The sequence below is a fragment of the Drosophila grimshawi genome, unplaced genomic scaffold (genome assembly GCF_018153295.1).
Source record: "Drosophila grimshawi isolate 15287-2541.00 unplaced genomic scaffold, ASM1815329v1 contig_1367, whole genome shotgun sequence".
NCBI classification, from domain to species: domain Eukaryota; kingdom Metazoa; phylum Arthropoda; class Insecta; order Diptera; family Drosophilidae; genus Drosophila; species Drosophila grimshawi.
The window spans coordinates 7,699,825-7,716,736 of record NW_025062889.1 but is presented as its reverse complement, the minus strand read 5'-3'; the positions used below and the strand labels follow the sequence as shown (position 1 = coordinate 7,716,736).

The 16,912-nt window shown below is 36.3% G+C and overlaps 1 protein-coding gene across 4 annotated transcripts in view; it reads right to left on the bottom strand.

Moving 5' to 3' along the window:
• The window catches only part of LOC6560826 (A disintegrin and metalloproteinase with thrombospondin motifs 8), a 51,047-nt gene extending 37,017 nt beyond the window's left edge, over nt 1–14,030 (bottom strand). For 3 of the 4 annotated variants that reach the window (XM_032734927.2, XM_032734929.2, XM_032734928.2), the window contains exons 1-2: nt 12,961–13,592; nt 5,247–5,355 (exon numbers count right to left, since the gene is read on the bottom strand). In XM_032734927.2, the coding sequence (XP_032590818.1) occupies nt 5,247–5,315 (69 nt within the window). In that variant the 5' untranslated portion in view covers nt 5,316–5,355; nt 12,961–13,592. Of the gene's footprint in view, nt 1–5,246; nt 5,356–12,960; nt 13,593–13,915 lie in introns of those variants that run through there. The other variant, XM_032734926.2, reaches the window with a different exon arrangement.
• Nucleotides 14,031–16,912: the final 2,882 nt, after the last annotated feature.

The following is a 16,912-nucleotide window of genomic DNA, read 5'->3' as shown; positions in this document are numbered from 1 at the left end:
CAAGCAAACAAAACGGTTAAAGCCGTTTGCGTGTACTCTTATCGGCAATATGCGTGTATACGAAACTTGTGTATTGAGCGCACAATAATTGCATATTTTAATTAATAACAAATTCGGAATTATTGTTATTAATGAGATTTTAATTTGCACGCCATTGTTTTTGCTTGTTTAGTTTTTTGTTTGCCAACAATAGTTAATTTTGAAAGATTTGTTTTAACCCAAAAAAATATCGGCACACTTAAGTCAAGTGTGTAATTCGCCCAGTTTCCTATTTGAGTGTAACTGCCCCAGTTCCAATTTGGCCGGCAACATTTTAATTATATTTTTCCTTTACTCCATTTTCCCACTCCAACTCGATTCTCAACTTAAAGACCGCATTTCCGTTTTAAATACACATTTTTTTTTAGCAAAAATATTTACCGTATGTTTGCATTCCAAGCGTCAGCAACAAATCGGCAATTCACAAAATTTGTTACAGGGTCAAAGCAGACTAGAATTTCCTTTACCAACAACTGGACACAGGTCGTCTGGCAAATACAAAAGACTTAGGCAACGAACTTGCGCGCGATCAACAAATAATAATAAAAAAAAGTCTGCGTAACAATTTAGTCAAATTTCTTGAATTTCAAGCAACCATAAATGGTGCGCCGCACCGAAAAGAGTCGAAATTGTACCGCAAATGACGACAAAAAACGAGAAAAAAGAGAACTGAAAAGCCAGAAGAAGACAAGGTAAACAACATAATGTCTGACAGCATAGACAACCAATACTTTTTTATTTGTCTTTTTGCGCTTTGATAACATTTATGATTTTGTTTTGTTTGTTTTTTAATTGAGTATGTGTGTTGTATAATAGTTTGCGTGTTAATTCTATTTTCATTAAAATGCATGCGACTGGCCGGCGAAATGAGTTGGTCGAACGAATCTAATGTAGCAGGTGAACAAACGCGCTGATGAAAACCAGGCGCAGACAATGCCGAAGAGTTTTTACTTTCATTTGAAACGTGTTTCGACCAGGCTAGGAGCCACTGCAGCTCATTGGGTTCGACTCTTGGCCGAGTCTGTGGACTGCGCAACATTTTGCTGCATTGAAAGTGAAACTGCAGCCAAACCAAGTTTCGTCTCGAGTCTCGAGTGCGAGTCTGAGTTTGAGTGTTGAATGTTGAATGTGCATTAAGTACAATCGCTAAGCTCTGTGTGCGTTTGTGTGTGTGCGTGTGTGTGTGTGTGTGCATACGGAACGATGCTGCTGCTTGTGATTGTCTTAGGGCTTCCTGACTATAAAAGCGAACATTTGGAAAGCTGGTGCACCTGCAGCAATTTACAATATATGCAAATGCCAAATGACGGCCACACCCCACAAACACCAAACACCAATCAACACTTGACCGCTTAGCCATTTAGTTAAAGCAGCGAGATAAGATGCAGGGGGGCAGCCCTTGCTGCCAATTAACTGCAATTAATGGAAACCAACAGAAAATTATGCAAAAAAAAAAAATATAAAAAAATAGCTAGCCATTTGATGAACAAGATCAGCGCCAATGGTTACGATTTGCAAATCAGGGCTGCAAAACGGCGCATTATAAATGCAGCTCAAATGAACTACTTGTTTCGACTGACCCAATCATGTATGATTTTTTATAAAATAAATAAATAATACTGCGAATTAAAGTTTCAGGGCTATATCCCAGGCAATCATTTACTTAAATTAGCTGTCATTTAATTTGGATGTCACAGCTCAAAAAAAAAAAAAAGAAAAAGAAAAAAGAACCGTGAACCAGTGATCTGAATCCCAGTTTGAATCATTCATCGATGTCTCGACTGGCAATCGGCTGCTGCTGGCGATTTGTCCAAGCGGCGTGCGCTTTAATTTTCGACGGGGTGCAATGACGGATATTGTGAAATTTGTGTTTGTAATTTGTATAGCTGGCCGCTGCTGCTGTTGTTTTTGTTGTTGTTGTTGTTGGTTGTCCGTTTGTCCAGTTGTCCGGTTGTTGCTGCTGTTTTGTGCGCGCAATTACTGAAATTGTGTGATTACTCATACGCCCGATATAACCGGCATGGTGACTGCGACTACAACTACAACTATGACTACTTAAGTGCAAAAACAACAATAATAACAACAATAACAACAGCAAAGCAGCATTCAAAGTAAAAGGTGTAGCCGCCATATTAGCGCAAAAAGTGTGCTTCAAATTGTCTGCGGGGAGGCCAATACTCTGTTTATGGCATCGTCCATACACTTATCGTGCTCACTGTCATTGTGCAATTTTCTTGTCTTGCGCCGGTCAAAGTCAACATCGAAATTCGACGCTCGGAAGAGTGTCACTCGACCTTTTGCTTTAAAGCCATAATACAAAGAAATTATTCACTTGTACAATACGAACAAGCGAAACACAGAGAGAAAAACAGAATAATAACACACACAAGACACAAGTAATGTTCAACTAGGCACAGAAATCATAAAAAATAATATAACAAGTGCTGTTTCTTTTTTTCTGGGTGTGTTGACCTTGCCTCTCGTTTGACAAGCGCCGGAAATTAACAAATGCTTCTGTTGGCGCCAGTGTTTTTTTTTCTGTTGTTGCTGCTTTTCTCTCTCCCTCTCTCCCTCTCTCTGTTTGTGCGAAAAATTAGCAAAGTGTGAAAAGTTCAGAGTGCTATAAGACCTGTGACTGTAGCCGAGCCTAATGGAAAACCATTTCGTTGTAAATTTAATTGTTTGCCTTTCCTGGAAGCACTTTTCAATAGAGGCTTTGAAATGGATTTTAATGAAACGAATTTTTTTTAACGATAGCTGTCCATAGTGCGTATTGAGTGCTTTTGTAGCTGGGGTTAATGAAAGTTTAAAGTGCGTTTTGAGTTTAAAGAGGTTCTGTGACCTGAAAAACAGACATAAGAAATTCGAAATGATTGTGTTTTGTTAAACAAAAACCGTCAAGGAATTTCTAATGCTTAATGCGCCCAATTTTTTTTATAGAAAGCTGGATGGAAGCAAGGACAAGAGCTATTCTCAATTCTCAAGTTGAAGTATATTTCGCAACGCAATCATTGAGATATAATAGTTATCTTTAAGTTCTTACTCACCCACCTTCACTCACATACATACACACACACACATTCGCACATACATATACACACAACACTCACTTGGTCATTGGCGGGAACGTGACCCAAAGCAAGCTAAAACTCAAAGATAAAAGCCAAGCGTGACAAGCAGCCCCAGCCACCAACTCGGACAAAGCGCAACAACGAATCGTGCCACACAAATTTCAAACGCCAAAGTTCTTGATTTCACAATTAAAATGCTTAATTTATTTGCCCGGCTAAGACTGCTATTGATATTCCCGACCAGCATCCAATGGAATCGGAAGAGGAAGAGGCAAGCAAGGTTTCATATTTTCATGCTTGCGTTTTTCTGTGACAGCACATAAAATATAAATATAGAGCAGCAACAACAACAACAGCATCAACAACAGCATCAACAACTATATCTATAACAACGGCAAGCTGCAATCGGCTGACTCATGCACCTAAAGCGAATCGATTCTTAAATTGCTGCCACATTCGCGTTGTTGTTTGTTACATGTTGTTGTTTGTTGTTGCTTGTGTTGTCTTTGCTTTGCCTTGTTGATTTCCATAATTTTTATGCTTGGTTGCGATTTGAAGGGCCTCGTCATAGTTTTTTTTTTTCTTCTTTCTGTTTTATGATGCTGCTGTTTAGTTGTTGCCGTTGTTGTTGTTGTTGTTGTTCTTGCTGCTGTTGTTTCTATAAAAAAGTCAACTTTAATTGCAGTCAGCTTTGCAATCGGATACTGTGCCTCAGTTTCAACTGTGTTGCAAGCCGCATCTCTGTTAATAACGACAAACATGAAGGAGCATTTAACCAACTAACGTTTATGTTCTCATATGGAAGTGTCAGGGAAATGACGGCCATACTTTTATAAAGCTGCAGCAAAGTTCATAAGTCTTTTAATATAAAGTACTTATCCACTTACTGAAGTATTAAGATTATGTGCGTAAGGTATATCTACTTGAGATTGACAGACATATAGGAATGCCTTTGGACAGAGTGTCTAGTAGTTAAGAGCCTGGAGAATAAATGTATCATAAGGCAGACACGAAGGAATGCTTTTGGGCAGGGTGCCTCGGGGATAAGTGTCCTAATACCATAACCAAATCTGATCTACAATAATCTATGTGATATCTCATTTAATCGATTCGAAAGTAACACGGAAAGAATAATCTGGATAAGCGTACAAATTCGATAAATACCTCTTACTTAGATCTACGTAATCAAATCTATTTTTAAATCTATTCTCTGTGTGTCAACGACTTTCAATAATTCAAAACACCACGCCCAGTTACGTTCACAACATAATCAATTATTTTAACGAGCACCATTAAATCTTTAGCTTAAGCGCTCCCAAAATAAAAGCAAATGAATTAAGACAAAGGGAGAGGAGTTAAATGTTTTAATCTGAGCATGAACTCCACAAAAACTAAAGCAGCAACAATTACAAAGCAATCAGAAAGCAAACACTGAAATTTACTTTGAAATAATTACAAGAACTTTTTACGTTTGACCTTGGCCATAATTCGTTGGCGAAGCTTTTTCTTTGAGACAAAAGCTGAGCGTGCGTTTGGTTTTTTCAATGAGAAGTCAGCACACACACTCACACACACACACACACACCCACACTATGCACATATTTATAAATAAAAATAAGCAGATAGGTGTGTAAATGTGTATGAGTTTAATAACAATGCCATTTGTCTCTTGCGGGCTTGGATGAGAGCATAAGCGAGAGAGACAGACAACGAGATACAGAAAGAGAGAGAGAGAGAGAGAGACTCGAAGACTGAATCTCTCATGTCTCATGTCTTTGCTCGCTATAAATAGTGTTGTAATTTAATTAATATACAAAAAATGTTTTTTAAATGCTAATTACGCACAATGCAAATGCGCGCCACAAAATGACAATGAAATTTACTTCCGGGCGGTCATTTGTGTCGTGTATTTGTGTCGCTCACTGTGTACTATGTATGTATTGTGTGTCAAATACAACCGTTAACTGGTATTGTCTACGGTCTTATCGAGTGCCCCCAGAAACAAAAACAAGAAAAAAGGTTTATTGCATTGAATTGATTGATGAGTTCTTCATTATAAGTCGTAAGAAACGTGATAGGTTCAGAGCCCAAGGCATTATTTGGGTTATCAGGGTTAATAATAATTACGGTACTTACATCTGGCAGTGCCTGGCATATTGTGCTGGCCAATAGAAGCGCTGTGATTAATCCAAGTATTGAGAACATTGTTTTTTGTCTGTGGTAATGTGATCTTAAGAAACTTAAACTGCAAATAAAGAGAGAATGGTAAAAAAAACAATGTTAATTAAAAGATAAATATAAAACTGAATACAAATTTACTTAAATATTATTTAAAATATTGCTATAATAATTATAAACTAAATTCCCATTCATCATTCTTTCACCATCCGCAAAATTTTGCTGATTGCAGAATGCAAATTACATTCAAAATGCAATAAACGCAGACTCCCCAATCCCCACGCCCCTCGTCCAATTGGTTACGCTCAAATGGACATTTGGCCAGTAAACAAACTCTGTTTTGTGCTGGCATCCCCTGGCAGTCGAGAAACTGTTGCAACTTTAGTTTTATTGTTGTTGTATTTGCTGTTGCTTGTACAATTAATAATTAGTATTTATTGTAGAAAACCTACATTTCTGGCCCGTTGGCTGTAATTAATTATTGCGTAAGGCCAAGAAGCTACAGGCAGTTCCAACAACAATAAGAGGTATCAGTGCTGCTGTTGTTGCTGCTATTGTTGTTGTTGCTGGTACTGCACATCCGTCCGGGCGTAAATGCCATCGAATGCGGCTAATTGTCAATAATGATTCAGCGAAGCGTGGCAAGAGACGGCAGCATCCACATCGACATGGCCAGACCTTTGACAAACCAACTAAAAAAAAAAGAAAAATCAAAAAACAAACAAAACTGCCCAATAACGACAGCAACGCCAACATAGCCAGCACGGACAACATCAACAATGACAGCTGCTGTTGCATATTTTGCAACATCGACTCTTGATACAAATTGCATGACATTTGTCTTACAACTCCCGATGCAAAAAAGCGGGGCATGCAAGCATGTTTTGGGAGACCCATTTTTAAAGAAATTTTACATGCAAATTTCGAAAAACAAAACCAAAAAACGAAAGAAATCCGACTTTTTTTCGAAATCATTTAATTGATTGAAATTTTGTAAATTTTAAGCAGAAGACTTTTCGTGCATAAAATTGATAAATAGCTTTTTATTTCATGAAAAGAAAATTTAATATGTTAACATTTTACAATCAATCAAAATTACAACAAAATATGCACATATGCCACAAAATGAGGCGTGCCCACGTCTGCAGCACTGCCCTGTAAAAAATTGCCTTTAACCAAATGCATGTGTGCCGCAGAAAGTGAAATTTGCCTAAATATTTAATTTGAAATGATTGGCTCTTATTGAAAAATGGTTGCTGTCGGCAATTTTACCACAATTTTGCCAAGATGAGGGTAGAAAAAAGAAAGAAAGAAAAAAACCTTCGTTCGTTTTTGGAGGCGTGCAGTAAACGTCAAATGCGTGAAGATTGAATGTCGGTTTCACTCGCCAACAAGCGCTTAGACGGGGAGCTTTTTTGGTTTTGGTGGCCAGCCCACAGGCTCACCCAACCTTCCAATTAGTTTAGTTGGAGAGATAAAGACATTAGTGGGTCACTTGTGGGTTAATGGCAATGTGCTGATGTAATTAGTTAACTTAGATAGCCAACAAGGGGGGCGAATACTAAAAAAGTCCAAAAAGCAAAAGGAATTAAATCTAAAGACTTAGGCAGCGAACTTGACGTGATATATGCTGTTAATACTTTTACGAACTTTAAAATTTAATTTGTAGTAATAATTACATTCAGTTAACTTATTTCCTTAACATTTTTAATAAGATTTCCTTAACATTTGTAAATAGTCATATTTATCAAAAATTTAATTAATTAGTTAAATATATGACAAAGAATTATTCCACAAGCTTAATCGTATTCTTTAGTCGTATATCACTTCCACTTCACGTCGCTGTCAAGCTTATTAAGCTTTGGCCCTAAGGGCAAACGGATTATAACCACTTTGATTGGCCCTCAATAAACACACATGTAAGTTCAAAGCCAGCGAAGTCAGCTAAACGGGCAACAAACCTCAACTCAACGGTTAAGTTCGTAAATAACCTTGGGCAGCACTTTCACCCGACAGGGGCCAAACAATAGAAAAATACATATACACCAAAAATAAAAGCGATAGCAAACAGCAAAAAATAATAGAAACAACATCAAAGCGAAATTAATTCATCAAAGTGTCAAATTATGACGAATTTGGTTTCGAATGTCAACGGCAAAGCGAAACGATAAGGAAATTAAATGCAGCTTCCGAAAAAAATTGAAATTAAATTAGAAAATGCAAAGAGAGTTGTATATAACAACTAAAAGATACCCTGCATAGAACTAACGAACAAAAGCTAATATAAAATGAGATATATTCATAATACTATAAACTCAATATTCCCCATTGCTGCACTTGCTAGCAGGGTATCCAATTATTTATTGAGTGCACTCGAAAGTGGCGTTTTTATGTCTTTGACTTCTGAATATACACATATATTTTACATAAATTTATAGTGAATACAGTTATGGGGCAAAGTGAAACAGAAATCGAAAATCATATACAAAATCAAATAAAAACGGAATATATAAAATTTTTTTTTTTTCTTTTGAGTCTTCTTGGCCATTTTGTCAATCTGACGGTTGCCGTTTGCATAATTAAGGTCGATTAGGGTTAGTTTTTTTAGGAGATGGAGATGATGAAGCTGTTGATGATCAAATGAAACTTGAGCTCAAGGTTATGGTTATGGCAATACTTAAAAGTTGCATTTACTAGAGTGCTGTCTGGGCTCTTGCACAACAGACCGATGTCATATATATATATATATATATATATATATTATATATATATATATATATCTTTTTATGCGACATCGCGTGCCTGTCGAGCTGCAAAAATTATGTAATGCACAATCAAATGGCAACAGTTTTTCACAGTTTGCACTGTTTGCCGTGGCAATTAAACTTTCTTGGGGGCCCCAATTTAAAAGCCGTCACCAAAACAGAAGCGCTAAGAAAGCCAGAAACAGTTAAAACACTTTTTGGCCACATTTCGAGCATTGTAAGTGTGGAATTATGCCAAAAAGCATTGAAAGACAGCATTTTCAAGAGAGCCGACACGCAGTAGATGAAAGAAGGGGTGAACGAGGCGGGGAAAGATACCGCCAAAAAAAAAGCAAGTTGCATTGTCAGCTTCCGCATAATTATGCCGACACAGACACTTGCCATATATTCAACAGCTCACTGAGTTGTTGTGTCTGTTGTTGTTGCTGCGGCTTGTTGCCAATGCATTTTGTTGCTGGTCTGCTTATGGGAATTTCTGATGTCTTTTGCTTTGAGCTGTTAGCTGTGGGCTTTTAGCAGTGTTTTTGGTCATTGTCTCTTTCTTTACTTATTTTTTGGCTTTCTTCAACCAATTCGCTGACACAACAACAGGGCGTCAGCGTTTTACTTTAATTGACATTGACAGTCGAATACTGCTCCAAGAAAAGACATCTGTCGTCGCCATGAAATAATTTGCTGCTGATATTATCACCGGTTTGTCTTTCTCACATCCACACCTGGGCTACTTTGTTGGCCATAGTTGTGCACTTCAGTTGATAATGAACTTATTTTGTGATAAACGCTGAGCTGTGCGAAATGCCGCCTCAAGCAAGTCGCAGACCTGCAGCAATAACGTCAGCAGCAGCAGCAACAGCAACAGTAACAACAACAATCAGAGGCGATAACTGGGCGCATGAGTAATGAACTTTTCATCAGTTTGGGGCTTGGGGTTTTGAGTTAGGTAATGTTTAATGAGTGAAGTTTTTAGTTCAACACAACATATGCCGAGCAGCTCTTTATGTTATTTTGTGTATTTTGTGTATACAACAATGGTTATATAATATGCCATCGCAATTGAATATTGTAATCATTAACTCTTTGAAACTAAGGAAGCCACACTATATATATACAATTGTAATGATGAATGATAATCCAAAATAATAGTATTTTATATAATTATTCTTCCCTTTGAATACATTTCGATGAATTGCAAACCTTTTAAAAGACCTTCAGCATACTTAGTTCAGCTTGATTAACAAACATATTTCTCATCCTTACATAACAAGTCGTATTTAAGCATATTCAGAGTTAAGTTAACAACAATAAACCCTTAATATAAATATATTTTAACTGTTTTTCCCCTTTCATACAAATTCAAATGTATGTGAGACCTTGAAGATCTTGCCAAACGCAACCTTTAACATATTTTGTTTTGTTTAACTTAATTAAGAAACACTTTTGTCATCCTTATGCAGCAAACGGCCATTTAATCCAGCTTATTGCAAAGTTATAGTTTCAAAAAAATAGATTCCCTAAAAAACTCCCACACAAATCACAATCTAATCTGCTATGGAGAAAAAGCAAAGTGACATAACAAAGTTCAAATGCGAACGTTTTGCACAGAAATCAGCGCAAAGACCGATGAACCGCACAAAAGATAATAAATTTGATTTCTCAGTTAACAAGTTGCAGGTTGCAGGTTGTGTTTTGGCCCGACAGCGACAATGATGACGGAAAGGATTACGTAAAGTGTCTGCGACCTGAACTCTTTGCATTTGCTTAACATTTCAAATCAGCTGCAATTTGTATGTATATGTGTGTGTGTATGAGTGTGTGTGTGAGTGTGTGTATAAGGGCGAGCGAATATTTTCTATTGTTTGCATTTGGAAACAATAGAGTTGGGAACTTGTACCTTGAATGTGTGTTGAAAAAAACCCGTTGACAGCTAACGAAGCTGAAAACAGCTGTGCAAATGTTTTACCAAAAAAAAAAAACAAACAAAACACAAGAAATATTTTATAATAATACTCAACTCTTGTAAGCCGATAATATTTTTAAATTTCTTTGATTGTCGTTTTGACAACTAAGAATTTATAAAAAAAAATTACTATTTAATAACTTCAAAACCAGTTTGACAAACTAAAAAATTCCATTAAGATGAAACATGTTATTTAAATGTTTATAAATATTAGTTTGGGGTAGTCTTGGTTTGTCATTATTTTGTCGTTATTTTTAGTAGCAATGTACGTATAAATAATATGCCACAAATATTGAAAAATGAACAAAGGCACGTAAATTATTAAAAAAAAGAAAAAGAAATAGCATACGTAGTAAATAATGAAAAAGACTAAGACAACAAACGAAATAAATAAATAAATATACAACGTATACGTAATGTGCCAGCTAATTAAATGAAAGATGCGCAATAAAAGAGACGCCGTTGATAATTAAGGCAGCCACACACACACGCACATACACACACACATACACACTCGCACACCCAAAAGAAATGCCAAATTGTTAAAAATATTTATTCATTTATTTATCTTGGGCCATAGAACGGGCATTACAACTCAAAACAATTGTTTACAGCTGCAATTGTTTATCCTCTTGCTATAATTTTCCAATTGTTGTTACAACATGCAACAGGCTGCACACACACACACACACACACACACCAGCATACGACTTGTGGATTGCGTGCAGCATTTGCGGTCGGCTGTCGGAAAAACTGTAAACCGCAAAATGAAAGTGAAATTGAAATTGAAATTGAAGAAGACGTCAAAAGCGCAGCGCGAATAACTTGGCAATAACAGTAAAACTTAAAGCTTTGATACTATGTCTTTTTACCTATGTATGTATGTATGTATTATGCATTTGTCTACGTTTTTCGTAATGGCCAAAACTTATTATTACTTTTATGACATTTGCATTTTTAATTTATTTGCAATATTTGTTAGCCGCTGCTGTTGCCTTTCTTCTGGCATTGCACTTATCTTTTGTATGTTCAGTGGTAATTTAATTTACTTAAATATTGCATCAAAACAGGAAGTACACGCATCTATAGAGGATGGCTTAGTGAAACTTTGCTTAACATGGTTTTATTTAAATGGATATTCATTTTTATCTGATCGTTGCTTAAAACGATTTTTGTTTATTTAGTAATTGCAAACTTTCAAATGGGGCTGCTTGTTCAAACACATATTTGAATAAAATGAATTAATTGCAAGATTTTGTAGAAATAAGCTAAGCAATTTATGGAATTGCCTGAAGCGAATTTGCATGAAACAATCGTGGCTAATAAATAGGTTTACCACCAATTCCAACTGAATGAAAAAAAATACAAATCAAACACGCATTAAAAACGCTAAACGTTGCTTAAAAACAAAAAAAAAACTATTTAATAAATGTTGGATAAAAAAATTAATTAAAAAAAATACAAATACAAAGACACGCACACACATACAAACAGAGTTGAACGGCTAGGCGACTATAGCAGACGAAGAGACAAACAAACAGGTTACTCGGGTTTCTTCTTCGGTGTCAATGAAAAAGCAAAGCAAAAAACAAAACATTTATATATAATAAATAAAATGTGTATGAAAAAAAAATAACAGATGAATTAAAAGAGTGGACACTGTCGTTGAGCTGATGAACGATGAACACACAGCACACACAGCTGGCAAGGCTTTGTGTATTTAATCGTATATCGACATAAGTAAACAAAAGTCTGGGGGTGTTCATAGAATTTCGAATGCCCATAGAAAGTTGCAAATCTACTGTTACAGTCTGGGCTGAGATTGGGTGCTCAGACTCAGATCATTATGCATACAAGTTAAAAGCTGGCTGAAAGCTTTGCAAGCTTCCCAGCTCCCCACACTTCTCCCTCTCTCTCTATCTCTCTATCTCTCTCTATCTCTGTCCCTCTGCTGTCTTTCTTTGTGGCTTTGTTGCAATACGAGCTGCAATAATTGCAACAATAACAGCGAGGAGAGCAGAGTAAAGCGTATCGAGCAATAATAACTGTAGCAATATTACAAAATCGCTACAATCGAAGCTCGAAAGCGGCCCAAAACAACAGCAACAGCAACAGTAACGAAAACTAAAACAACAACAACAACAACAACAATGAGATAATAACGTGCACAACCAAAATAACCAAACAATAACAACATCAACAACAACAACAATGAAAAGGTCTGTTTTATATGCATTTATAACTGCATACACTGAAACATATAAAAATATGTGTATGTGTGTTTGTGCACATGAAAATATAATTGAATAAAATAAAATATAACCAATTACGTATTACAGATTAAGAAACAAGCCCACTTTTTGAATACAACAACGGTAAAAATCATAAACTTTACACGTTGTACTTGAATATTGGAAATTATGTATTCAGCGATTTGATAATATTGCAATTAGCAACTATTAAATGACACAACAATTAACAATTTAAGCAAACGTTGTCCAAAACGTGCAAAGGCCCTAATTTGACAAAAACTTGTCTGCAAATTAGTAAAACATAACTAAATTCATTCGTTAGCCATCTTCTTCATTTCTTGAGTATTCAACTTTATTACCATGTGTGTGAAGAGCTTAGCTTGGTTTTGATTTGAGTCAAACAAAAGAAAGAACTGCCTGAACTACCAGGCACCAGTTAGAAAGCAGAACTTCACACAAATGGATCATGTGATTGAAAACTTTTTGGTAATGCACAAATAAAATATATATTATTATAAGACTTGATCTAAGTAAAATAGTTGAATTTGTAACCATTTATTTTATAATATTTAATATATTCACAATAGCGAATGTTTCAAAAAATGTTTACTATATCCCTTCTTCAAATTATTTTTTTATTTGTAGCACAACTTGTTTTTCTTACTATCTAACTTACAATAATTATATTATGAACTTACCTAGGTCCGTATTTTTTTTTTTACTTCTGTGCGGCCAATACTGGCCCTCCAACTTTACGCGAAAATCCTTTTCAAATTTTGTAGAGCACTCTCAAACGCACTGACTGCGTTTCTATGTATTGCTTGTTTTTTATCTTTATAGAACACTGCCAATACCGTTGTTGTTGGGTAGCCAAACACCTTTGCGCCTTGTGCCCTTCTTGTGCTTCTTCTTCTGGCTCTGGCTCTGGATCTGATCAATAGATGCGACGATAGCAATAACGATAACGATAAGCAAACGCGCGGCGATTACTGATAACTGTTGAACTGTTGAGCAGAACACAAAAAGCACAGAACGCGTGAAGAACACACGGAGAGAAGAACCCACAACACACGAACAGAAAGAAAGACGAACAGCGTTTAAACTGCAGGCGGGCAGTGCGCTAAGATTAAATACGGCGTGAAATTTGCTTGGCAGACGACTTTTTTCGTCGTCGTTGTTGTTGTTGTCAACGAAATTTGTATATTTCACTCATTGTAATTGTGATTCTGATTGTATTGCTTTTATTATATCTTAACCTTCTCCGGGGCTCAGAACACGAAAAAACATAAACAATAAAAACGCGCGGCGACGTCGCAGCAGCAGCAGCAGCAACAGCAACGGAAAAAAATGGCAACTGTCTGACCGTTGGGTGAGCGAGCAAGAGTGAGAGAGAGAGAGAGAGAGATGGAAATTGAAATGGAGATTATTGAAAGGCAGATTCACTTTTTACTTTTTTGCTTTTAGCTTTTTTTGCTTTGCCCAGCACACGATTACGAAAAAAAGCGGAGAGCGAATTGAGCGTAATTCAATGGAGCTGAAGCTGCTGCCTGTTTGGGGGAGGGGGTTTGTTATGCTTGCACTTTTGAGCCACTTATTTATTAATTTTTTTTTTGCCACACTGCACACTTGGGAAGAACTTTGAGGCAGCCTTACATAAGCAACGCTCGCTTTGCGTATATCTCCAATGGGTTTCTTTTGTTTCAATTGGTTGGAATTTTGTTTTTTTTTTTTTTTTGGTAGTTTTGATGTATCGCGTCTGCGTGCCGTTTTTTTGTGGCCGTCTACGGAAACTGGTCGGCGCACACTAAAGTTAACGTTCGCTTGGGCAGCGCAGCGCAGTCCAAAAAATATAGCGCACACAATGATCGGGCCAGCCAACAACAACAACAACAATAACAACAACAACAATTAAAAGCTGACAGCGCACGCGCAAGCGAGACAGACAACAACAGCAGCAGCAGCAGCAAGAGCCAGAGCCGAGCTTTGGGCCAAACCAAAGCAAGCCGTCGTTGCCCAAAGCTATCTAGTCGACAAACTTAAAGTTTGCCTTGAAAGCTTCCAATGAAAGCGAAAACGAAAACGGCAACGAGCAAAAAACACTTGCATTTTCAGCATAGCCCAATCGTAATAGCTTTTCGAGTGGAAGTTTGAGCCAAACTTTGAGTGACTTAGGTGTGTCTCTCTCAATCTCTCACTCTCGTTCTCTCTCTCTCTCTCTCTCTCCCGTTGAATGACTTTTCGAGCGCATTTTTGTTTGCTGAAAAGCATTTGATTAATGTTGTAAAGATTTGTTTTCATTTATCTTCAATTTGCGATCTTCACAACAATAAAACATTACTCACATGCAAATTTCATTTGTAGCCACAAAACAGACATTATTTAATTGGTGAGCATATGAAAAATACAAATTAATTAAAAAAGTGTCATTAAAGCATTGACAGCAGTGCACATTGTTAACAGGAAGCGGCTGTTGCACTTTTAAACATATGTTTTCCTTGGGCGTGCTGCAAAACTAATGACAATGTCATTAAGATTAAGCTTGGGTCCTACTTAATGTATTAATTGTTATTTTAAACGAATTTCAGTTAGTCATTTACATTTCTTTTTTCCCTCTGAAAAATTATTTAAGTCTTTGTAAGTCTAACGAATTTTTTATTTAAATTCTAATAAGTAACATCATCAACAGAAAACCATATTAAACATTTAACCTATGTGGGAGTGAAATAATGAGTTAAATAAGTAGCATTGAATAAACACAAAAATAGTGACAATAGCTTCCTTGTAAATAATAATAAATAACAATAATAATCTTAAAGCGTTTAATTAGGAAATGAATTGCTTTACCAAAAATAAATAATTGCCAATAACTTAAAATTATCAATAAAAATTCTCTGTGGTATTGCTACCTAAATGCGACACCCACATTTGTTGGCAAGTTCACGGACAGTTTTTGGAAACCATATTTCAAATGTGATAAGGTGACTGTTATCCCAAAAAGCGTTCCGTTTTTGACTCATCTACGCATATTTTATGTAAATGTTTTTTTTTTTTTAATAAGTCCATTTAAAAGGTAATTGTTCTACATTGTGGCAGAACTGAATCGGAAAGTGGGGGCGGTCTGAAACGCGTGTGGATGCCAAGTACAGTGAACCCCATGAGCGCTGGACCAGCAGACAAGCGATTGGGTGAAACGGCAATGAACCAATTTACTGAACGTATAAATATTTATGAGATGCTCTGAGTCAACGCTGACGTAGGAATCGTTTTGACTCCAATATTCCAATCCACTGGGTGACCCCAATTGCCATTTTGGTTTGGAGGGGGAGGGATAAAAAAAAAAAAAACAACATGCTATGTTATATAAACCAGCCAGATGGGGATCTTCATCGGATCGGTGTCATTACACGTGTTGCTTCAAGCATTCAGCATTTCAAGCGACATTTAGCCACAGCTACGATTGAAATCTATTAATGAGCTGTGATATTTTCCTCCGAACACCGAAGCAACAGGTTTCATTTCATGGGTCTACGGCAACCGCATCAAGTCGGAATCTCAAGCTGAACTCATTACTTTTATGTGAATTTCGTGTTAATTGCATTGCATTTATTTACATTGTCTTAAATTTGTTGTGTTTATTGACACTTTTTGCGCTGCTTTCTCACAGCCTGTCTTCGGTCTAAAGGCGGGATGTCATCGCATTGGCATTACATTTAATTATTGCTCCACTTTACCCCCCCCCCCCCCCCATCCACACTCCCCTCAACCTTTAATTTGTATACCTTGTGATTTGTTCTCCACCTATCTGCGGTTTCAAAAATTATTGAAACTCAATTGGGGTTTAGTGTCAATAATTTGGCTGTTGCACAATTCTTAAAAGCCATTACCTAAAATGATCTCTGACTTGAAATTTTTTAAAGAGCTGTGGCAAATTGAAATGAATAAAAAAGGTATTTGTTGTTTATTTTCATATGCCATAAAGTAGGCAAAATTTGATTATGACAGCTCTTATCTCCCATTAATCGATGTCTTAGCAGAGGTCAAAGTCATGATTGCTCAATATCCACAACAAGCACATGGAAACACACTCAGGGATTCACAGATTACCACTGCAACGAATTTAATTGATCATCTCTTAAGCATGCAATCATCGTTTTATGGGCGTCAAAATGCAGTTGAGTCCCAAAAGTAATATTAACAACAGCTAACAAGAAATAAAAATGCATTAATGTGTTTGTCAGCGGCTGCCTAAGCTATGAATCTTTAAGTTTCTATAAAAAAGACAAAGAAAATCAATAAGCATTTGCATAATTTTCAACATTTGACGCAGCCCGATTCGGTTTTTGGGATTTGAGAAATTGGAAACAAACAAAAAACGAAAAAAAATCCGCCAACCACTTTTACGAAATTGTCAACAGCAGCAAACTTGGGTCACTTCAATGATGTAATAAATATAAACAACAACTAATCAGGTTTTAAGCCTTAAACGAAATTGTAACATAAATGAACAAATGTAAATATGAATTCCAAATGAACTAAAATTATAGCCCAACTGAAGAAATTTGAATAAATTAAGATGCAGATAAAAAAGCCAAAAAAAAAGAAACAAACAAAAATAAATATAAATTTAAATCAAAGCGGCAACAATTTGAA